The sequence below is a fragment of the Daphnia magna genome, linkage group LG6 (assembly GCF_020631705.1).
Source record: "Daphnia magna isolate NIES linkage group LG6, ASM2063170v1.1, whole genome shotgun sequence".
Taxonomy (NCBI): domain Eukaryota; kingdom Metazoa; phylum Arthropoda; class Branchiopoda; order Diplostraca; family Daphniidae; genus Daphnia; species Daphnia magna.
In genome coordinates this window covers 5,192,697-5,216,733 of record NC_059187.1, presented here as the reverse complement: position 1 = coordinate 5,216,733, position 24,037 = coordinate 5,192,697, and the positions used below count along the sequence as shown (strand labels likewise).

General features: G+C 41.9%; 2 protein-coding genes and 1 pseudogene across 2 annotated transcripts; all 3 read right to left on the bottom strand.

Moving 5' to 3' along the window:
• Positions 1-2,352: 2,352 nt before the first annotated feature.
• Positions 2,353-3,685, bottom strand: LOC116924584 (annotated as a pseudogene).
• Positions 3,686-4,720: 1,035 nt separating this feature from the next.
• Positions 4,721-5,812, bottom strand: LOC116924454. Its single transcript, XM_032930984.2, has one exon. It carries the CDS (start codon positions 5,810-5,812, stop codon positions 4,721-4,723), a length of 1,092 nt encoding a protein of 363 aa, XP_032786875.2.
• A 15,825-nt stretch (positions 5,813-21,637) lies between these two features.
• Positions 21,638-23,789, bottom strand: LOC123473773 (kinesin-like protein KIF15). The gene is given in 4 exon segments (XM_045175092.1): positions 21,638-21,883; positions 21,885-22,264; positions 22,267-23,526; positions 23,678-23,789. Coding segments are annotated over 4 exon segments (1,998 nt in total).
• Positions 23,790-24,037: the final 248 nt, after the last annotated feature.

The window sequence follows — 24,037 nt, the reverse complement described above, 5'->3', positions numbered from 1 at the left end:
TGTGTCTTGGGGAGTCAATGGAAAATAAATCTATTCTGTTGCTGCTCAAAGTTTTATGGCGGTTTCTTGTAGAGTGTGTGTGAGAGGCATGTGGAGAAAAGAAAATGAAGAAGCCATGCTTGCAAAATGGGAATTATGTTACAATTTACGCTGCCAACGCTTTCAGCATTGAGGTACATACAATTATATAGATCTTAACAGGGCAGTTAGAAGATGGCAATTTGTAGTTTTATCTATCACCCATGGCTTTGTGGTTGGGTGTCCACCTAGGAAGCTGAAGAGTGTGGAATCAATATCCACTTGTGAAAACCTTTGATTAAGGTAATAGGTCATGTGTTTTCTCATTTTACCAATTTATCATTCGTTTTACAAAACCAGCAAAGTGGAACAAATGTACCGTCCTCCAACTTGAGATTTATCTTGCTAATTAAAGAATACCAAAAAAAGTCACTTTATTGAAATGATTACAGAATTGTCAAATACTTAAAACATCATTTTACAATTTTTCCAACGGCACTTAGTTGGTATCAAGACATCCTATATTTCTTGTTCCCATTCGTCCAAAGGAAGTCCACAGCTGTCAATTTCCTTAAGGGGAGAGCCTTTCAATACTACTTAGTCTTATGTTCAATAAAATATGAGCTAATCTATCCAGCTAAATATTTGTCATAGAGTTGCATGTGAAAGCCAAATATAAACGAAAAATACTGTTGATAGGTCAGTTCATGCTTGCTCACATGAAGTCGGCATTTTTCAGATCAAAACGATGAGCAGATTTTTTATCTGCCTATTTTTGCACACTGTAGGGCTGCGGATAGTGTAAAGCATTCTCCCTCTCGGCTTTACGGAATTAATACAAATAGGTTGTAAATAAACTCAGAGGCGTATTTACCCACAATGATGAATATTGTCGTGGAGGGACAACAGTAGATGTGGTTATTACTTCCTAGAGACGTTACAGTCCACGTTGTCATTACGAACACTAAAACTTTCCTTGAAGAATCGCTTATTACTCCTAGATAAGTAGGAAATTCTTTTTCTGCAGCGAATTTTTATAACCTTAGGGAAGGGGCAAAAATTCAAAAATGGTATAAAAACTTGCTTTCATTTTGCTCTATCTCTGTTTCGCTAGACGTCTAGGAGTTGAGTAATGGTCAATCTTTTCTCTTTCATTGCTTGTGTTACTTTGTATTGCTTTTCTATGTCGGAATAAATGCAGTACTTAGTCCCGTGAGACCATATGTATTATTAAGCTGAGGAAAAAGTGGTACAAAACGAGTAGGGATACATGGACGTAAGGCTAATAAGGAAACGGAACGGGAAAGTCGAAACAAAGTAACTTCATCCTAGCGTGGTGGCGTGGGCGTACAAGCGTGAGAGGACAGTAGAAGGAAAACAGGAAACAGTACTACTTGTTAACGCGTATCTTATTTGGAATACGTGTTGGGAAGATAAGTGGAATATTTGCGATGCACGAAAGCGAATTAAGAAGAAACAAGTTGGGAAGAATAACTAGTGAACTAATAAGGATATAGTAAAACATAAAGATAAAAAGTCAACTGTTTAAGAGTGACAATTCAGCCTAAAGGTGACTGAACGTCTTGCGAGCTGGAACTTGTCTGACTTTTGTCAGATTGTGGGTTCACCATGACACGGTGCATCTTCGTGTATGGCGTGTTACTGTCGTCCACAGATTATACGAGCCGTATGCAAGAAAGACTTAGAATAGGATTTCAAATTGCTCGCGAGGAAAATCGTAAGGCAAGAGAAAAAAAAGACTATACCAGGAAATCCTAAGGCCCTACACCTAGCCCGGGCAGCATTTTTGATCTGGTCCAATGCAGTAAACGTATCAGAAATACAATGCTGGTTGCAACATGGGACCGCTCACCCGGTGTTCCATGGGCCAATGTTGCTGCCTATTTAGGTTTCTCTTTTCTGGTTGGACATTGGCCGACATTGGCTTTTGAAGTCCCACCAATAACTTGACGGATTAGCGCCAAGATTGGTCCAATGTTCCACTGAAATCAAACAAGATGAGAATCGAGATGGCGCCAATGTTCACCAAGATTGAAGCATATCAGGCCCGAGAAGGAGCCAATATTTTACCGAGATTGAATCACATCAGGCCCGAGATGGAGCGTTCAACAAAGATTAAAGCACATCAGGCCCAAGATGAAGGCACTGTTGTACCGAGATTAAAGCAAATCATGCCCGAGATGAAGCCAATGTTCCACCAAGATTAAAGCACATCAGGCTCAAGATGAAGCCAATATTATTCTGAAATTGGTAGGCCGAGTAAGGAAGTAAACCTCAATTACCAGAGGCAAATTTGCATCAAGAAAGGTGTATTGGTCAGGCGATCAAAACTTTTTCACTAATTAGTCAACTTTTTCATCACTTTGATGTTGCTCCTCCATATACTTCTCAACAGTAGCTCTTTTTATCGCCGTCAATTTTTTCCTTTTCTCCACCCCGCCTTCTTCATCAGCTGCACTGGTGAAAACGGCAGGTTCCGTTTCCTTGAGAATAGTCTCGTCGGTTAGATAAATCCCTTGCCCTCTAGCCGACTCCGAAGGATGCCTAAAAAAATAGATATTCAATACAAATGAAACAATAGATCATTTAAAATTAGGCTATTACCCATAACAAATGTACATATTACTTTCAGGCTAGTGAAAATGAATTGGCCTTTAGTTTTTTTTCTGGACACATACAACATTTGTAACTCCTTGCTCATTAGCGTTTTCATCACTCCCCTGGTAACGCTTCTCAGGTTTTAATTAACTCCGGCCAAAGTTAGAGCCGTTTTTAATTTGCTTTCAGGGCAAGATCGGAAGACAACTTGCTTTCCAGTTGTTCCATCACGACTTGAGATGTTATTGGAAAATCCCACTCACATTCCGTGGCGGCAATGCCTTCAACGGCCATATTAGATTATCCTTTGTCATTCAAAAGGAGTTGTATCTTGACATTTAAGTTTAAAACCATATTAGTAAGATCTTCCATTTGCAGATTCATTGCAATTAAAGTTTTCGCTACGTTAACATGGACAATGGTTTTGCTAATTACTCCTTCGGCGGGTTCTACTCGTTCTACATACATTCATAAAAATTGTTAACAAATATTACAATATAAAACAATTGACTTCATTACCATGCACGAAGAGATTGTCCCTATCAACTTTCTCTCCTGATTCAGCTGCATACACAACCAATTCCTTGGTTGAATCCCCTGTTTCAATTGTTTCACTATCTATTGGGTTTTAATTGCCGTTTCTTTCCAAATCATCGTCTTCACTTTGTTTTTCTTCACTAGCTTTGTCTTCAACTTCTTCATGTTCTTGTAATTTCGACACAGGGCTAAAGGCTGGTGAAGAAATGCTTTCTCCGTCACTTTCTCTGTCACTGTCCGATTCGGAAGACGATTGACGAACGTTGAACATTCAGGGTTCTCAGCAATTTTTTCTAATAAAAAAATATATTTTCAATACAGTTTCATAGATCACTTATTTCGCACACACACCATTGATTGTGAGAACAGCAGCCAGCGTTTTTGACAGATTTTTCCCTTTATTACTTTGGGATTTAGTCTGAGTAGTAGGCCCAACTGAAAGTAATACAATATATGTAAAATGTTATAGTTAGTTGTGTAAACAATTATATCAAGGTCTACCTGATATCAGTAGGCCCAACTGAAAGTAATACAACATATGTAAAATGTTATAGTGAGTTGTGTAAACAATTATATCAATGTCAACCTTTCGTTGTACTATTTCCAATTCTGGCACTAGAAGGCTGGCTTGCTGTACCACTAGCTTTTTTTGTTTTACCAGTCAACCTACCTGAAACGAAGAGGAAAAAAATCATATTACAACCACACACATTCTCTGTTAAACAAAAAAATACCTTTAGGAATGTTTGGTAGTTGGACAACTGTCGTTGGTTTGACTTTTTGCTTTTTAAAGGAATCCTGCTCTGACGATAGCTCTGCAAAATGCATTAATGCAAGAAAATAAGAAATCGGAGTCAAAAAAAAGTTGTGGCTGTTTCAATGTGTGCATCAACGCCAAAGCTGTTCTGTCAGCTGAAAACTATATAGGCCGTACCTAAACGAAGACGAAATAGAACCCATGGAGGGGAGAAATAAGACCCATCTAGCGGAGAAATAGGACCCTAAAAAAAAGTTAGAGAAAGGTGTCCTATTTCACCAGGCCCTATTTCTCCATGGCGTTTTTTAGGGTCATATTTCTCCGGGTCCTATTTGTCGGGTCTTTTTTTCTCCGACTACCCCTGATTTCGGAAAGTGGCGTCTGTTCGAAGAAAAACATCGACTATCTCCTGGAAAGCAAGGCAGCGATAGACTGGATCATATACACCGGTTTGGCTGCAACGTTCGCAGCCACCATAGCCCCCATGCCCAGTAATGGCCTTTAGAAATTGTGTAGCAGGAGCGTCACAGACGAAAGCAGTTATTTCGACTGAGTAAACTGTAATGATGGTTGTAGAGACGGTAAAACTCGTATTGCTGCAACAGTTTGTATTAAATCAATTGGGAAACAACATCACACACACACACTATTGTCTCAGAACGAACAACAAAGAAGGTTTAGCTATCGCTGTTGCTAGTGTAGAGATGGTTGCGGTATGGCGGCTTTGCTAAGTTAGTTGGTTGGTTTACATAGGTTTGATTAGGAAACGGATTAGGAGAACGGTTCCTGTTAAAAAGGACTTGGAGAACGGGCTCCGGGATAAGGAGTAGAGGAGCGCGTGTTTGGAAAAGGGCTCCGAGATCGTGGGCGTTTGTAAGGGATAGGAGAATGTCGGTTTGTGTGAAGGCTCGGAGAGCGGCTCCTATCGTAAGGGCTGCGTAATCTGTGACGGTTGTAAGGACTTGGTGGTCGACCTGTTGATCTTGATGGGCTAGTCGGAAAATCTGTGCCGGAAGGTGATCGTCGTCCAAGGATTCCCTCGCCGCCTACATTGGGTGAGAAGCGAACAGCCTTTGCGTTGAGAGATAGTCCAGAAGGAATGGATGCGGATGAAGAAAGCGTAGATGCTATCGGCCTATCTTTTGATTTGCTCCTTTTATCCTGTAAAGTTTCCACGGAAGAACAGGTGAGTCCCTCGAATTTTCGTTTAAGGTCCTCAATGTCGGATGATAAAAGCTCGTGACTGAGATTTATAGCACTAAGATCGGGTTGCCATGCTCTGGCCGAAGAGTGTTTTCTGGTTAGGATGCTTTCAACTTCTGTTGCAGTTGCTATGGCGACATCGTAAGTTGCTGTAGCAGTTATTCTGTTTTCATAACCGGCGTGTAAATCACTTTTAAGTCCATTTTCGAAAGCTGCCTTTAATATGTCGTCCCTAACTGAAGCAAGTGTTTCGTTTTTGCTGCGAAACATGTTTTCACCGTATCCTTTTATAAAATTTTTTTCGATTCGTGCACGAAAATCACGTACTCGTTCATTGGGTTTTTGTTTGATTTCGTTGAGTTCATTTTTAAAGTATTGATTTTCCGTTGGATCTTTAAATTCCTGGATGATGAGTTCCTTCCATTCTTGGTACGATACTACTGGATGAGGATAGTTCGGATCATCGATTTCTCCTTGGAAAGAAAGGGCCAACTTTGTAAATCTTTCTGAGAAGTATCGTTTCATTTGTTCTTTGGACCAATTAATGCCTTTTGCTATTCTTTCGGCTTCTTGGAACCAATCTTGGATACTAATGTCACCGAGGTATCCACTGAAACGAGGTATTTTCTCGTGAACTGGGATGGATACCAGTTCTCCCAGGTCTGATGCTGATGCCATGATAAGTGTTGGCTGGTCTTGAAAGAGCATGCGAGTCACATGTGCAAGATGTTCCGCGTTGCAACGACCGATAACGTTGGATATGATGTTGCTAGCTGGTGAAGTTTTTAGAGTTTCGATAATGGAACGTTGGCGCTCGGAAGTTTCTTTTATTTGGTTAAGCTCTAAGGATTGGTTGCTGAATTTGGACACCGCAAAAGATAGTGACTGCTTCAAGGAATTTATTTCTATTTCTTTACTAGAATTACTAGATGTTGCGTTGTTAAGAAGGAGTTCAAGGTGGTCGATTTCCCGTTAAGTTGGGAGATTGTTTCCTGCAGTGCTTTCTGTTCTCCAATTAAATGGTTGTTTGAGGTTTGGAGATCGACAGCTATTTGTCGTAGTGAAGGAGTTTCGTCTGATGCTGTATCGTGAGGAAGATCTTTTAGGCAGTTAAGGGTTGTTTGGAGGAAAGTATTTTCATGTTCTAATAAAGCTATTTTATTGGATAATGTCTGTTGAATATCAGTTGTTTCTTTGCTAGTCTCCGAGAATTGTGTTTGGAGGGCTTTTAGTTGTGTATAAACGTCTATTGTTTGTCAAGAATATTCTGTAGCGTGCTGAGAGAGATCTTCTGAAAGAGATTTTACTTTTGCTTCAAGTACGGTTTAAGTGTCTGTGCGGTTTCGTAGATGAGTTTTGAGATCTGAAATGTCAGCGTTATCTTTCAAAGCTTGTTCTTGTAGAGAAACTAGGGTTTTGTTGGCGTGATCAATTTGTTTATTAAAGTCTGACTTAAGGGCTAATATTTCTTGTTTACTTGTCTCAAGCTCAAAAATTTTTTCTGAAAGTAGTTGTTAAAGCTGAGAATATGCTTGCAGAAGTTGTAGAGCTTGTGATTCGAGAAAATGTTTGTCAGTCTGTATTGAAGCAATGTGCGATTGTGCTTCCCCGATAATACGCTCATTTGTTGCTTGTTGGGAAATGGAAGAAAGAGCAGCATCAAAATGTGCTTGTTGTAGTTGTGAATGTTGAGTTTGGACTAAAGCAAGGGCTGAAGTCGCGTTTAGGATTTCTGTTTGGTGATTTAGAATTTGCTGTTTTAAGTTAGCTATTTTCTCACGTTTCTCATTGGTGGGTCTACCTGACGGTTGGTTTTCTGTCAGCTGTTTGAGTTGTGACTGTAAATCTTTGATAACAGATTCCGACCTAGATCGTATAAGGATATACGTATCAGGGTTGGAGTCGGTTATTTGGCGGGCAGTGATCTGTTTAGGGGGGGATTTCCTAGTATAGGGAACACTTCTAGCAGTACTACTAGTTGAGAGATCGTTGTCAGACCCACTCTCTGGGTAATTGTCACGAAGTTGAACGCCTTTCTCAACTATAGCTAATGCTCCACTGTCAGGGGTTAAACTAATAGGGGGATCTATTTCCATAGACGAAGGGTTTAGCATACCTTAAAATTAACACACCTTGAATTAGTGGTTGTATGTAGACTGATGAATAATGTTCAAGACGATTTGGGGTAGCTTCAGTCGATACGGTTGTTGAACTTGAAAGAACTTAATGAAGCACTTAACAGGGGGAATTCGGTGCGTTGGGCGCCAGATGTAATGATGGTTGTAGAGACGGTAAGACTCGTGTTACTGCAACAGTTTGTATTAAATGAATTGAGAAACTACATCACACACACACACTATTGTCTCAGAACGAACAACAAAGAAGGTTTAGCCATCGCTGTTGACGGATGACTGGCAACTGCCCCCTTCTCCCTCTCTTCCGAGTCGCCTTAAGTGGTTTATATAGTTGAGGTGTCTGGGATGCAATTCTGGGATTGAATCTGAATTGCACGATCGTAGACGCAGCCAGGCTGTGCTTTGGGTACCCCCAAAGTCCGTGACAGGTTGTAACTGTTGGAAGAGTTACAGGCTGATGACAGGGGTTACCGTGACTCATCACTTGCGTGAACAGTATTGTTCAGCGCAAAGTGTGGAGACAAAAGAGTTTTATATTAAACACTTAAAGAACGGAACAAGCACAAAAGGGTATATTGGCAAGCATGCATATGAGTAATTTTATTTGCATTTGACAAGTGAGTGATTGCATTTGCATGCGGCTGTCCCTATCGATATCGGCATCCAATATTGATTATTGAAATAATCATTACATAAACTTTTCCTTCGAATTCTAAACCTGCACTTTGCAGTTGGATCGGCTCAGTAAGAAATGGTCGGAGAAATTCTTCTAAATTTGGTGGTTTTCCTTTACCAGCAAAAAGACTTACCACAAAAGGTGAAGAAACAAGTGAGTTGGTTACTCGACAAAGTATTGGCCATAGGTCGACGAAATTCGTTTTGAAGACACTAGTACCATCAATGTTAATTTGGATTTTGATAGTAAGAATGTTACGGTCAACCAAGCCTTTCTTCAACTTTGCCAAGAGACTTTTTTTCAAAGAGAAATGATGGTACAATAATTAATCCGTCACGTCTTAAACCTGACGGATTAAAACTGCTAAAGACAAACAAACAAACAATTGTACAATGGGTGGTAACCAATGATCCGTCAGCCAGTCACGTCGGCTGTACGGATGTGAAGTGAACGGTTTGTAGAAAAGGAATGAAGGATAGGTTGGAGTAGTACTTACGCTTGAGTTGACTCAATTCTGATGCCAGGTGATTCGGTTTGAAGACAGCTTCACGGTGGGTATTGTAACGTTGGACGAAGAAAATGACGTAACGATGGCAGAAATTTCTTTCCCCATGAATTTCCATTCTAAGTAATCGGTTTCGTCTTTTTCTGTACAGTCGATTAAGGTGGGTGTGACATTGTTGAATTGTTGATTTTGGTATGAGAATATATCTAATGCCAGGCAGTACCAATTGGCGTTGTTGTTTTTTATTGTGTTGTCTTGTATGGATAGGGTGCCAGATGTACTATTATATTTCCATAGATGTCTACTGGAAAGGAAGGTTTGGCAATTCGAATATATAATGTTGTTAAAGGAGGGGTTAGCGGTGACACATAAGTGTTGACCAGACTTAGGGATTATTCTGTTTTGTGTAAACATGTAGTTCTCTGCGTCTATCGATGCACAATAGGTGGTTGTTCGGGAAATAGATAATCGATTGTGAAGTTGTCCGGTTGGTTCGGAAAAAGGTCTAGTGTTATGTCATCGGGAATGGTATCGATATTCCAATCGATTGGGAAGGAGTGGGGAGAATGATTGTCTTTCGTGGGGGATGGGATGTCTGGCACATCTGTTCTTGGGGTGGAGAAGCTTCATTCTATTGACGTGTACTAAGATTTCACAAACGGAAGTGGTCGTAGTTTTTTCTGTTTCGCGTTGAACGGCATAATTTAGGGGACCCATTTGTCTGTTGACAATGTAAGGCCCGTCCCAACGTGGAGTAAGTTTAGATTTGAGTCTCGTGTCGAGAAGTAATACTTTGTCCCCAATGTTGAAAGTTTTTTGGTTGGTACCTCTGTCGTAAAATTTCTTCTGTGTTTTCTGTGCTTTACGGAAATGTTCTTGATGTTCTTGAGTGATTATAATAGCTTTGCGCCAAATGCTGAAGAATTCATCTGCTTCGGAATCAATGTACCGTTTTCTTGCAGTTGATGAGGAAATGTCGTCTGACTCGATAGGATCCTGTCCGAATAGGAGATAATGAGGGGTTTCGTTCGTGCTAGCATGGACTGAAGAATTGTAAATATGCATTATGTATGGTAGATATTCGTCCCAAATGTGTTTGTCATTTGCTAGAGCGGATGCTAACATATCGCCCATTGTACGATTAAATCGTTCTACCATGCCGTCTGTAGCAGGATGATACGCGGTAGTACGCGTTTGTTTAATGTTAAGCAGAGAACAAATATCTTTCATCAAGTTGGACAGAAAATTTTTCCCTTGATCGGATAGGATTTGTAGTGGACTTCCATAACGGAGTATTACATGTCGAATGAATTTCCGAGCGACCGTCCTAGCTGACTGATTCTTCATCGCAACTGCTAACATATAACGAGAAGTATATTCTGACATCACCAAAATATAACGGTTCCCTTTATATGTTTCTGGGAGTGGTCCCACTATGTCTAGTGCCACTCTTTGCCAGAAAAATGAAGTCGGTTCGAGGGGGCTTAAAGGTGCAGTCTTTTTTCCGTAGGCTTTACGTTTAGCACAAACAATGCAGCTATTAATGTACACAGTAATGTCGTTGACCATGTTAGGCCAGGAAAACCGTTGTGAAACACGTTTCATCGTTTTCGCGATGCCTAAATGTCCGCCAAGTAGGTGATCGTGAAAACGTTCCATTACGCGATGTTTCAAACTGCCAGGAATTAAGATTTTTCCTTTATGCGTAAGAAGTCCATTTTTGTTTAATTTGCACTGGAATTGTTTTGTCTGCTCAATGCACAATGTTTCGTTTTCCTGTGCTTGTTTGATTTCGTCTGCTGATGGCAATCCTACTTTAGAAATAACGCTTATAGCTGGGGTATAACTGTTGTGATGTATCGGGATTCGGCCCAACGTGTCAGCGTTCTGATTAGTTTTACCGGGTCGATAGATGAATTTATGTCGAATGACTGCAAAAATAGAGACCAGCGTACCAGTCGTCCACTTTGGCTTTGTTTCTTCATAATATACTCCAGAGGTTTGTGGTCGGAGTACACAGTTATCTGTGTGCCATGTACGTAAACGTGAAAAGTCTTGATTGCGTGTATAATTGCATATAATTCCTTTTCGATGGTTGACCAGTTTGCTTCTCTGTCTAATAGATGCTTCGAAGTGTAAGCGATTACCACTTCTTCTCCTTGTTGATTCTGTCTTAAGATTGCTCCTATGCCGTATTGTGATGCGTCTGTGTCGATTGAATACTGCGCAGAAGTTAAATCGGGATGCCTCAAAATTGGCGAAGATGTCAGTCTTTGTTTTAACGCGATAAAAGCTTCCTTTTGCTCGTGCTTCCAGCACCATGTTATATTCTTCTTTGTTAATTCAGTTAACGGATGGGCAATTGTTGCGAATTTGTTGACATAACGATGATAATAATTGGCTAGGCCTAAGAACGTCCTCAGTTGGTCAACATTTATCGGTTCCGGATATTTCGCAATGGATTCCACTTTCTTAGGGTTTGGTTTAATACCAACAGCTGAGATAATATATCCAAGGTATATTATCTCTTTTTGTACGAATTCACATTTTTCGGGTTTCATTTTTAAACCTGCTTGTTCAAGCAGTTGGATCACATGATTGAGTTGGGTAAGGTGATTTTCTAAGGAATTTGAGAATACGATGACGTCATCCAGGTATACTAGAGCGTATTTGTGAAGCACTTCGTCCAGAACGAGGTTCATTAATCGCTGGAAAGTAGCTGGTGCGTTGCATAATCCGAATGGGAGTCTGTTGAATTCGAAGTGTCCTATTTCGCAAGTGAAAGCTGTCTTTCGTTTGGCTTCTTCTGAAACTTCAATTTGCCAAAAACCACTAAAAAGATCTAGTGTGGAGAAGAATTTGGCTCCTTTGAAGTAGCTTATTACGTCATCAATGCGGTGAAGGGGATATCTATATTTTACAGTTACGTTATTTAATTTCCTATAATCAATCCAGAGGCGCAATTCGCCAGTTTTCTTTTTAACAAGGACGATTGATGAACTGTAGTACGTCCCTATTTAAGGGAACGGACGTCTAGGGGACGCGGGAAGTATGGTACCGAGATGGTCACTTAGATAATTTCAATGTGACCTTCGGGGGTAAAGGGTTAAAAGGAGAAACTAGGCACGCTTATGCGTGGGTCTACAGATGGTAGACCCACGCATAGTAGACCCACGCATGGTAGACCCACGCATAGTAGACCCACGCATGGTAGACCCACGCATGATAGACCCACGCGTATTCAAGTAGAACTATCTACTTGACCTTAACAGAGTGAAAGCGGAAGGGTAAGGCTCGGCGGGGACGTTCCACGAGGAAGTCGTTAGCACGTGAATGCCCTTTCCCTCCTCGTGACAGATCCCCCCCGTTTGAAGGCAATCGCCCTCGATTGGTACGTTCTAGTTTTCGTATGAGCGAACAACAAGGTAGGTAATTAAGTACTGCATTGGTGTCGATTTTAAAGTTCCACATCATGGGAATGGATCAAGGTTTCTCCGGCCGTATCGGATTTTCGGCCTCGTGGGTGGTAGTCGGTCGTCTCGTATATTCCCATGTTGTTCTTTAGATGATTATTCAACCGTTGAGCGAGGCGTAGTGTGAATCCTGCTAGGCCACCTATGGCTAGGCTCGTGAAAATGAAAGCTACTATCCATTCAAACGGATAAGTAGCGTTGCTGCAATTTGTTGAAAGAGGGGAGTCTAGAAGTTTTAGTATTTGATTGTGTGTCATAGCGGCTATTGATTGCAATTTTTCCTGTTGGAGCAAGTGTTTGCTCACCTGATTAAAATGAGAAGTATTTAATGAAGGGAATTGAACGACTGTTGCCGTTTTTTTACTTGTAATGTTTTGTCGGAATTTCGCAAAGTCGGGCATTTTAATTGATACGGCGGCTGCCGTGGAGCTACCCTCCAGACTTGCAGGAATATCCAATCCTCCGTGCGTGCTGTACAACCTGGTGGTACCTCAAAGTAGCCTATGGCTGGTAGCTGGAGGCGTTGTGGTGGTAAGTGTTTTCTATCTGGTGGGCACGAAAAAACGACGTCATGCGGGTCTGACGTTGAAAATGCCCAACGATTTTGTCCTAAGTTCGCTATCTCCGGGCCATTATATTGTGTGAATTGTGTTTGGCAGCAGGCGTTTGCTTGTGTTTCGTCGTTTGTGAATAAGGAAATTGCACATGACTTCTTTTTCCCTCTTTTGGAAAATCCAGTATGAAATTTGCAAAGTTGTTTATCTAACTGGCGACAGTTAAGCATTTCGAGATCTGATAGTTCGATAAATGTATCTAGATCTGGTGATACTGCTAAATATTCTGGTAAATTGGTAAAACGCACTCCGTGCGTGCCGTTAGCTGTTGGTTTGGAAAGTTTGATGATTTGGTATAAATTAAACTGTTGAGCATGGTCGTAAATGGGGATCTCAATAAATAGGCGGAATTTTTTGTGGATTGCTGCTACTGATACCCGTGCTTCCCGGTATATTACCCATAGTTTTTCTGAAGGTATCGTCCGTACGAGGGGTAAATTGTTGTTGGTCTCTTTTTAACCCGTTGTAGTTCCGTGGGCGGAAACATCTGTGGGAATATGTGGCCACTTGCTAATGTTGATAAGCCGATTTCCCAATCTTTGATTTGCTGTTGAAGCCAACGTATGACATGTTCTATCGTGTCAAATGTGGCGTCCAATTCTTCGAAGTATTGTTCCTGTTATATGTGGACCAATTCGTAAGATTGAATGTAATCTAGAATGTAATCTACCCTCTTGTTTAAGATGGTGGACTGCTGTTGAAGATCTTGTAGCAGAACTAGGTTCTCTCGTGTTAACTGTAAAGTTTCATTTACAATCGACGCGTGTTTATCCAGAACATGTACGACTTCTCTGTTTTGTTTCCCCATTGTTTCAATTTTGTTGTTGAGATTCAATAAATCTGCATGCGTTGTTACCCCGAATAGCCATTTAAGCATACTACCGCCTGCGTCTAGTACTCCTCTCTTCGGTCGTCCTGCTCCTGAAAGGGTTAGTGCACATGTCGTGAGCCTGACTTGGAGTTGTTCACGGCCCTGCTCAATAATAGCACTTTTTTCTCTATTTTATCCGCCGCCATGAAGCTGGTTGTGTCTCTCCAAGCCGTATGTGCGTCCATTTTTTCGAAATTCGCTCCATCTTTTTTGTGTTTGGCAGCCAAGGACATTTCATCAAGGTGATTTTCGACTATTACGATTGCTTCTTCTTCATTTTGCAATAACACATCTGCCACGATAGTCCATGACGATTTACTGATTGAAATCCCAGGTTGATACTTGAAGAGCACGGTGTCTCTTACCACGATTGCACCAGAGCTGTCCATAATACCTAGTATTATAAGGGATAGAAAGTAAATCATTTCGGCCATAAAAAAGTTAGGTCTTCGGCGTATTCGCGGTGGTCGTTTGGTAATCCTCTTCTGATTATTATCGTATAATTTCACGACATCTTGTTGTTTTTTCTGTTGAGTCGTGTTACTCGGTTGACTTGTTTCTGAATTAGAACATTCTTTTTCTCCAACCCCTTCCTTTTGTACTTGGGGCTGGGCCTGCGTCTCGGCCTACTGATGGCATGTGATTTCTTGATGTGGCCTATTGTTTTTCTCTGCTTCTGTTTGGCTGTTAGTATCGTTTCGCCAGTTTTTGATTTCTTTGAAAGGTTTCATGCTGGCTACATGAACGATGTCGGACTTGGTTTTCTCGTTCACCAATTTCACTTCATAGTTTACCGGAGTTGTCTGGCGTACCACGATAAATGGGCCAACCAATCTATGGAGGAGTTTGTCTGACTTTCCTTTCTTCCTTATGGGTTTGTAGACTAACACTTTCTCTCCTTTTTGGAATGTTACGTCTCGATGGCTTGCGTCGTAATATCGTTTTTGTTTCTCCTGAACTTGACTCAGCCGTGTTCTCACGATGCTTCTGGCTGCCGTTAGGTTTTCCATCATTTTGTTGGCGTATGAAATCTCTGTCTCCCCTTGAGAGTCTGACAAGGAGCCCAGAATTAGATCTATCGGCAAGATTTGGTCCCGACCGTATAGCAGAAAAAAAGGTGAAAACCCAGTTGATTCCTGACGCGATGTATTATATGCGAAGCATATGTGTTGTAGCATTTCGTCCCAGTTTTTCTGGTCGCTAGAAATGTACATTGACATCATCGTAGCCAGTGTGTGGTTCATTCTTTCTACTTGTCCGTTTGCTTGCGGGTGATAACTCGCTGTAGTTTTGTGTTTGGTTCCTAGCTTGTCGAACACACTTTGGGTGATGTCTGCTAAGAAGCATTTGCCACGATCTGATATTATTGACTCTGGCACGCCATGGCGTAGTGCGATTTGTTCCACAATGAATGATGCTACCACGTCTGCTTTTCCTGATGGTAGGGCTTTTAGCTCTACCCATTTTGTTAGATAGTCCACCACTACAATCAGCATCTTGTTGCCCGTATTAGACAACGTGAATGGTCCCAGTAGGTCTATTCATATTTTTTGATACGGTCGTGTCACTTTGATGCATTGTAACGTTCCAGCTGGAGCCATTTTCGGAGTTTTTCTTGTTTTGCATTGTCTGCATGCTCGTACATAATTCGGGACGTCCTGAACCATATCGTGCCAGAAAAAGCGTTTGGCGATCTTTTGAAGTGTTCGTTGGATCCCTAAGTGTCCTGAAGTTACCTCGTCATGGCATGATCGCAGAATCAACGTTTTGTACTCGTCTGGGATGCACAGGCGCATGTACGACTTTATGCCTACTGTCTTTAATTTGAACAGTCTTCCTTCTTGTAAACCAAAGTGTCGTCCAGCCGAATTACCCGACTCCAGTTTTTCGATTATCTCTCTCCACTTCGGGACTTCACGTTGTTTTCTGGCAATGTCCCGTACTGTATCTGGCGCCAAGAAATCTGACTGATGGTATTGCAGAGCTCCGATTGATATGCAGTGATCGTCTTCTTCCGTTTCGATGATAGGGATTGGATAACGTGAAAGACAATCTGCGTTGGTGTGCAATTTCCCGTTTCTGTATCGGATTTCGACATCGTATTCTAATAGGCATAAACTCCAACGGGCCAATCTACCCGCTAGCTCTTTTTTTGTACGAAGCCAACAGAGAGCCTCGTGATCAGTTATAATGATAATCTTGCAACCCCACATGAATCCACGAAATTTCTGCAGACCCCAAATGAGGGCTAAACATTCCTTTTCTATGATGGAGTAATTCATATCTGATTTTGATAGTAGTCTACTGGCATAGGCTAATGGGAATTCTTTCCCTTCTTTGGATTGTGATAGCACTGCTCCGATGCCGTAACCGCAAGCGTCAGTCATGATAATCATGGGTGCTTGATAATCCGGATGAGCCAATATTCGGGCCGTTGTTAATGCTTCTTTTAATGTATTAAAGCTTTTCTGCTGTGCTTCTTCCCATATAAACGGAGCTCCTTTTCTTGTTAACATCGTTAATGGTTGCGCTATTTTGGCGAAATTCTTGATGTGTCTTCTATAATACGAACACAGTCCTACAAAACTTTGAAGCTGCTTGATGTTTTCTGTTGTACTCCGACCTTTGTTGCATACTAGGACACTACGTGCCCTAGCACTTTTAATGTAGTCATTGCAAACTGGCATTTCGTTGCCTTCAGTTTGAGGCCTGCTTTTGCCAAACAGGATAATACAAGTTGGAGTCGGTGTAGGTGGGTTTTGAAGGTTGGCGAGTAAACCACCACATCGTCTAAGTATACTAAGCACGAAGTCCAGCGTAGTCCTCCCAAAATCACGTCCATTGCTCGTTGAAAGGAACTGGGGACATTGGTTAAGCCGAACGGCAGAGCTTTAAAATGATATAATCCATCCGCTGTGATGAACGCTGTTTTTTCTCAATCTTCTTTTCGTAAGGGCAACTGATGATAACCTGATTGGAGATCCATGATGGAAAAATATTCCACTCCGTCCAGTTGTCCCAAGATGTCATTAATCCGTGGTAGGGGGTAGACATCTTTTATTGTAATGTCGTTAAGGCCGCGGTAATCCACGCAGAATCGCCATGATCCGTCTTTCTTTTTAATGAGAACTACTGGGGCTCCCCAAGGGCTATCTGAAACTTCAATAATTCCTGACTCCAACATGTCATCCGCTAGATTTTGGATGATTTTTCGAGCCTTCCAGGCACTGGCATACGGTCGTTGGAATACTGGCGTTGCTCCTTCTTTTAGGTTGATTCTATGTTCTGCCGTCGTGCAGTATCCGATGTCTTTTTCGTTTAACGCAAAGCTCTGACTGTGTTCTCCTAGGAGCGCCAGTAGAGTCTCTCTGTCCTCTTCCTTTAAATCGTGGTTGATTTGTTTTCCAAGCGTTAGAAAAAATTCTTTGTTGTCGGGTGTAAATTTGATTTTCTCCGTAACCGTGTCCTCCAGTGGCGTTTTGTTCCAATCGCACTGTACTATTTCGTTAGTGTACGGCTGTATTGTTCCCAATGTTGATCCTTCCTCCAGCCATACCGGTGCTAGGGACAAATTAGCTACCGGTATGGTTTGCCATTTCTCCGGGAGAATGGCGTGTCCTACTGACAATGTTTTCTTTGCTAATAAGACGGCGGACGGGGTGAAAAGGGCAGTCGCTGGAAATGATGTGCATGGTTTGGTTGCCACTGGAATGACTAATAAGGCCGGAATCATGTGGCTGGTAGCCGCGACTACGCTACACTTGTGAAGACGGGAATTGTCCTGGGGATGTATTTCCTTGAAGGGTAATTCACCCAGAGTTACCAAGGTGGCATCTCCGGTGTAATCGATCTGTAGTTTCCCGAATTGTTTTAAAAAGTCATTTCCCAACAGTAAGTCGTTGCCTTCCATTGCCATGACAACTGCCGTTCCTGCTGCCCATCTCCCTTTATGAGTGATGGTTACGAGTGCTGCCCCCAACGGAGAGGCCCTGGTTCCGTTAGCTAATATTATAGCTGGTCCTGACCATTGCTCCAGGTAGAATGAGGTTTGTTTTAATAAGTCTGGTGATAAGACACTTACTGCTGCTCCTGTGTCAACGACCGCCATTGATGGAATATTCCCACACAAAACTGGTTCCCTTATTAGTTGGGACACCTCTGACAACAAGATAGGGAAAACCTTGTCAGTCCCGTTACTGGTCGATACTGTTTCCCAGCCGTTGTTTCGTAGTCCTGACTTCGTTTTTGCGATTTGATTCTCCGTGCGATCTGGAAGGTTTACATTATTTTCTTGTACCAAAGGCAAATCTGTCGTAGTTGTTTCGCCCATGGTTGCTTCCGTTGAAATATGATTTACCGGCCATTGTCGGTCTTGCATCTCGCCTATGCCTGCTTCTGTTGACATATGATTTACAGGCCATTGTTGGTCTTGCGTTCTTTGCCTGCCAAACTCCGGACGTCCGCCTGGATATTGCTGTGGGGGACTCCGTTGTTGATTTTGCGGATGAGTAGCACCCTTAAACAGCGAGGATGCCGGATTCTTGAAGCATCTGTAGTCCAAGTGTCCTACTTTGGAACAGTATCCGCAAATGTATCTTCCTTCGGTTGTTCTTCCATTCTTTCCTGAGCCGTTCCAGTTGCCCTGGCGCTGTCTCGACGGCGCTGAGTGGTTAGTCGGACCTGAAGATACCTGTAGCTGCTTGATGGTGTGATTCAGTTGTTGGAGTATGCTCACGATTTCTGGTGTCATCGTCGCTGGTTGTGGGTTATTACCCGCGTTACTGTCTGTTGGCTCTTTGGAGACTGCTAGTAGGGACTGTGGCCAGACTTTCTGGTTGGCCAACATAGTGGCTTCCATGTGTAATTTTGCGAGATCCAGAAAATCTGCTGTAAAAGCTGGTTTTTGGGGGTCGATTTTTTGTAGCAAGGAAAGTTTCAATCCCCGGTATAGGTATTCTAGCTGTTGCTCTTTCGACATGTTTGGATTTACTAGTTGGCACATATTTACGATGTCGTAAAAGTATGACACCACGTCTTCTTCATTTCCTTGCGTTCGCTGTCGTAGCTTAGCTTCTTGTAACAGGGAAAAGTTCGCTTGTTGAAAGGCTGCTGAAAATTGTGTTTCGATCCCTGATTCTGCTGGTAAATGCGGCAGTGTGGGGTCAGTTGGGTCTGGTCGTGCTGGTAAATCCTCCCAATGGTTCGGGTGAGTATTCATAAGAAACCATTTACGAGCTGGTCCCTCTAGATACATCACAAAATTTCTCGCTTGATCAGCGTCTGACCACCGATTATACGCTGCTGCTAGTTCAAATCGTTCTAGCCAATCCACCGCGTCTTCTTCAGGCGATGCTGAAAAAACGGGGGGTGCAATGAACTTCTGAACGCTCGCCGCCATGGTTGTCAATGGAAGTATACGTAGAAGGTGCAGTAGTGGAGTTCTGATAATAGAGGAATCGTTGTCGGATTCTGCTGATAAACTATCTGAAGAATCCTCGTCGGTATCTTGTTGTATTGTCAACGAAACTTCTTCTGAGCAAACAGCGCCAGAAGAAGACGGCAGCCGAGGTGCGGGCAGTGCAACGGTGTGCTCCGTACCCGTGTCCGCGTCTACAAGTTGCGAAGGATGGGATGAGAGGAAAAGTTCAGGGTGTAGTCTTCGACTGGGAGTCCGTCCACACGTTGGATATCGCGAAGAGCGTTTATTTATTTCACTCATGTATAACACACCTCAACAAATCATAAATGTCAGAGATACCACTTCACCCAGTTCACGAAAAGTACGAGGAAAACGCGCGGAGTACTACGTAGTCTTCATTGATTGGGAAGGCAAAGTACACAAAAGAATATTGGTAGGGGAGAGAACGTTCCGTTTTGTTAAGAAACTAGAAATTATGGAAAAGAACAAAGTACACCAAACGAGAGACATTATAGATGGGGAAGAACGGAATACGGTTTGAGTAAAAAAAAATATGAACAGGGTTCAAAGCAAGACGACTTAAACGGGGTAAAAAAGACGAACGGGGCTCAAAGAAAGACGATTTAAAACGGGGTAAAACGGAATACGGATTGGGTAAAAAATACGAACGGGGCTCAACGAAAGACGATTTAATACGGGGTAAAACGGAATACGGGTTTGGGTAAAAAATACGAACGGGGCTCAATGAAATACGATTTAAACGAGGTAAAAAAACAAAAACAAGAAAAAAGAACAAAACAAAACAAAAACAAAAACAAAAACAAAAACAGTATGCTGCGAGAAAGGAGGGGGAGAGAAACGAAAATAGAATCAAAACAAGAAGACCGGACAAGAAAGCTGATAAGAATATGAAGTTCCCAACAAAAGGCAAAAGAAGAGAAAAAAAAAGAGAAAAATACAAAAACAAATGCGACCTGCGTCTCCACCACTTGTGACGAAGGGAACCAACGATGAATTGTAGAGAGAACTGAACTGTGTATTTCGAACTGTTCAAGCGAACGAACTCAAGACAACTACCAGGGTAGCCGCGTTTCCAATCGAGTACGTCCCTATTTAAGGGAACGGACATCCAGGGGACGCGGGAAGTATGGTACCGAGATGGTCACGTAGATAATTTCCATGTGACCTTCGGGGGTAAAGGGTTAAAAGGAGAAACTAGGCACGCTTATGCGTGGGTCTACAGATGGTAGACTCACGCATAGTAGACCCAGGCATGGTAGACCCAGGCATGGTAGACCCACACGTATTCAAGTAGAACTATCTACTTGACCTTAACAGAGTGAAAGCGTAAGGGTAAGACTCGGCGGGGACGTTCCACGAGGAAGTCGTTAGCACGTGAATGCCCTTTCCCTCCTCGTGACAATATCATCGATGTAGGTTTTAAGTAAAGGTCTTTGGGTAATAGGAATTGGGTAATGGTGGGTCCAGACTGGTTTTGGGTCAGTCAGGTGTATTTGTTGAATGGCTAAGGAAGTTTTTCCCAATTGTAACATAGATTCGGCAAAATGGTGATGGTGGTTTCTAAAGAGAGCCATAAAAGAGGCTATGTGGTGATCGGGAAGATGAGATATGTTGAATGTAAAAGGATAGGTTTTGTCGATTACTGGACCTTTATTAAATACTGAAACTGAGGCATCTGCGAATGTTGTTTTTGTCAGCACTGCTTTTGGTTTGCGTTAAAGTATGTGCAGGATATTACCATGGATAATGATACCATTATCGCGGATAAAATCTAAACCAAGGATATAATTATATCGTAAATTTGAAACTACATAAAAATTGTGTTCGACCCGGGACTTAATATCAGGTAAGGTAATCAAAATTCTAAAGTATCCAACAATTTTTAAACTAGAATTAGATTCGGCTTTTAGGTTGTCCATGTCAATTAATATTTGTTGAACGTAAAGGGGATTTAGCGAAGCAAAAAGAATATGAGATAAAACACTAACTTCTGCGCCGGTGTCTACTAGTGCTGGTGTACTAACATTACCGATTCTTACATGTAACTTAATAGCGTTAAAATTATGACTACTATCTAGAAAAATTGTGGGTTGCTCTAATGTGGAGGGTACCTTCCTCGGAAGGATGATTGAAGACATTCTGCTTTAAAGTGACCGGGTTTGCCGCACTTAAAACAGCTTAATTGGCTATTCTTCGGAGTTCTTGGGTTGTTTACTCGAGGTGCTCCAGGGTAAACGTTTTGGTACGAGTTATTAAATTGTCTGTAATAAGGAGGTTGATAAGTGTTATGTTGTTGTGCATCTTTCAATGGAGGTAGTTCCTTAGTGTAGGGATGGTTGCGGTATTGCGGCTTTGCTAAGTTGGTTGGTTCGTTTACATAGGTTTGATTAGCAAACGGATTAATAGAACGGTTCCTGTTAAATGGACTTGGAGAACGGGCTCCGGGATAAGGAGTAGAGGAGCGCGTGTATGGAAAAGGGCTTCGAGATCTTTGGGCGTTTGTAAGGGATAAGAGAATGTCGGTTTGTGTGAGGGCTCGGAGAGCGGCTCCTATCGTAAGTGCGGCGTGATCTGTGATGGTTGTAAGGACTTGTTGGTCGACCTGTTGATCTTGATGGGCTAGTCGAAAAATATGTGCCGGAAGGTGATCGTCGTCCAAGGATTCCCTCGCCGCCTACATTGGGTGAGAAGCGAACAGCCTTTGCGTTGAGAGATAGACCAGAAGGAATGGATGCGGATGAAGAAAGCGTAGATGCTATCGGCCTATCTTTTGATTTGCTCTTTTTATCCTATAAAGTTTCCACGGAAGAACAGGTGAGTCCCTCGAATTTTCGTTTAAGGTCCTCAATGTCGGATGATAAAAGCTCGTGACTGAGATTTATAGCACTAAGATCGGGTTGCCGTGCTCTGGCCGAAGAGTGTTTTCTGGTTAGGATGCTTTCAACTTCTGTTGCAGTTGCTATGGCGACATCGTAAGTTGCTGTAGCAGTTATTCTGTTTTCATAACCGGCGTGTAAATCACTTTTAAGTCCATTTTTCGAAAGCTGCCTTTAATATGTCGTCCCTAACTGAAGCAAGTGTTTCGTTTTTGCTGCGAAACATGTTTTCACCGTATCCTTTTATAAAATTTTTTTCGATTCGTGCACGAAAATCGCGTACTCGTTCATTGGGTTTTTGTTTTATTTCGTTGAGTTCATTTTTAAAGTATTGATTTTCCGTTGGATCTTTAAATTCCTGGATGATAAGTTCCTTCCATTCTTGGTACGATACTACTGGATCAGGATAGTTCGGATCATCGATTTCTTCTTGGAAAGAAAGGGCCAACTTTGTAAATCTTTCAAAGAAGTATCGTTTCATTTGTTTTTTGGACCAATTAGCGCCTTTTGCTATTCTTTCGGCTTCTTGGAACCAACTTGGACACTAATGTCACCGAGGTATCCACTGAAACGAGGTATTTTCTCGCGAAGTGGGATGGATACCAGTTCTCCCAGGTCTGATGCTGATGCCATGATGGATGTTGGCTGGTCTTGAGAGATCATGCGCGTCACATGTGCAAGATGTTCCGCGTTGCAACGATCGATAACGTTGGATATGATGTTGCTAGCTGGTGAAGTTTTTAGAGTTTCGATAATGGAACGTTGGCGCTCGGAAGTTTCTTTTATTTGGTTAAGCTCTAAGGATTGGTTGCTGAATTTGGAAACCGCAAAAGATAGTGACTGCTTCAAGGAATTTATTTCTATATCTTTACTAGAATTACTAGATGTTGCGTTGTTAAGAAGGAGTTCAAGGTGGTCGATTTTTCCGTTAGGTTGGGAGATTGTTTCCTGCAGTGCTTTCTGTTCTCCAATTAAATGGTTGTTTGAGGTTTGGAGATCGACAACTATTTGTCGTAGTGAAGGAGTTTTGTCTGATGCTGTATCGTGAGGAAGATCTTTTAGGCAGTTAAGGGTTGTTTGGAGGGAAGTATTTTCGTGTGCTAATAAAGCTATTTTATTGGATAATGTCTGTTGAATATCAGTTTTTTCTTTGCTATTCTCCGAGAGTTGTGTTTTGAGGGCTTTTAGTTGTGTATTAACGTCTATTGTTTGTTTAGAATATTGTGTAGCGTGCTGAGAGAGATCTTCTGAAAGAGATTTTACTTTTGCTTCAAGTACGGTTTGAGTGTCTGTGCGGTTTCGTAGATGAGTTTTGAGATCTGAAATGTCAGCGTTATCTTTCAAAGCTTGTTCGTGTAGAGAAACTAGGGTTTTGTTGCCGTGATCAATTTGTTTATTAAGGTCTGACTTAAGGGCTAATATTTCTTGTTTACTAGTCTCCAGCTCTAAAATTTTTTCTGAAAGTAGTTGTTCAAGCTGAGAATTTGCTTGCAGAAGTTGGTGAGCTTGTGATTCGAGAAAATGTTTGTCAGTCTGTATTGAAACAATGTGCGATTGTGCTTCCCCGATAATACGCTTATTTGTTGCTTGTTGGGAAATGGAAGAAAGAGCAGCATCAAAATGTACTTGTTGTAGTTGTGAATGTTGAGTTTGGACTAACGCAAGGGCTGAAATCACGTTTAGGATTTCTGTTTGGTGATTTAGAATTTGCTGTTTTAAGTTAGCTATTTTCTCACGTTTCTCATTGGTGGGTCTACCTGACGGTTGGTTTTCTGTCAGCTGGTTGAGTTGGGACTGTAAATCTTTGATAACAGATTCCGACCTAGATCGTATAAGGATATACGTCTGTTTAGGGGGGGAGGTGATCTGAGGATAATCTGTTTAGGGGGGGATTTCCTAGTAGAGGAACACTTCTAGCAGTACTACTAGTTGAGAGATCGTTGTCAGACCCACCCTCTGGGTAATTGTCACGAAGTTGAACGCCTTTCTCAACTATAGCTAATGCTGCACTGTCAGTGGTTAAACTAATAGGGGGATCTATTTCCATAGATGAAGGGCTTAGCATACCTTAAAATTAACACACCTTGAATTAGTGGTTGTATGTAGACTGATGAATAATGTTCAAGACGATTTGGGGTAGCTTCAGTCGATACGGTTGTTGAACTTGAAAGAACTTAATGAAGCACTTAACAGGGGAAATTCGGTGCGTTGGGCGGCAGATGTAATGATGGTTGTAGAGACGGTAAGACTCATATTGCTGCAACAGTTTGTATTAAATGAATTGAGAAACTACATCACACACACACAGTATTG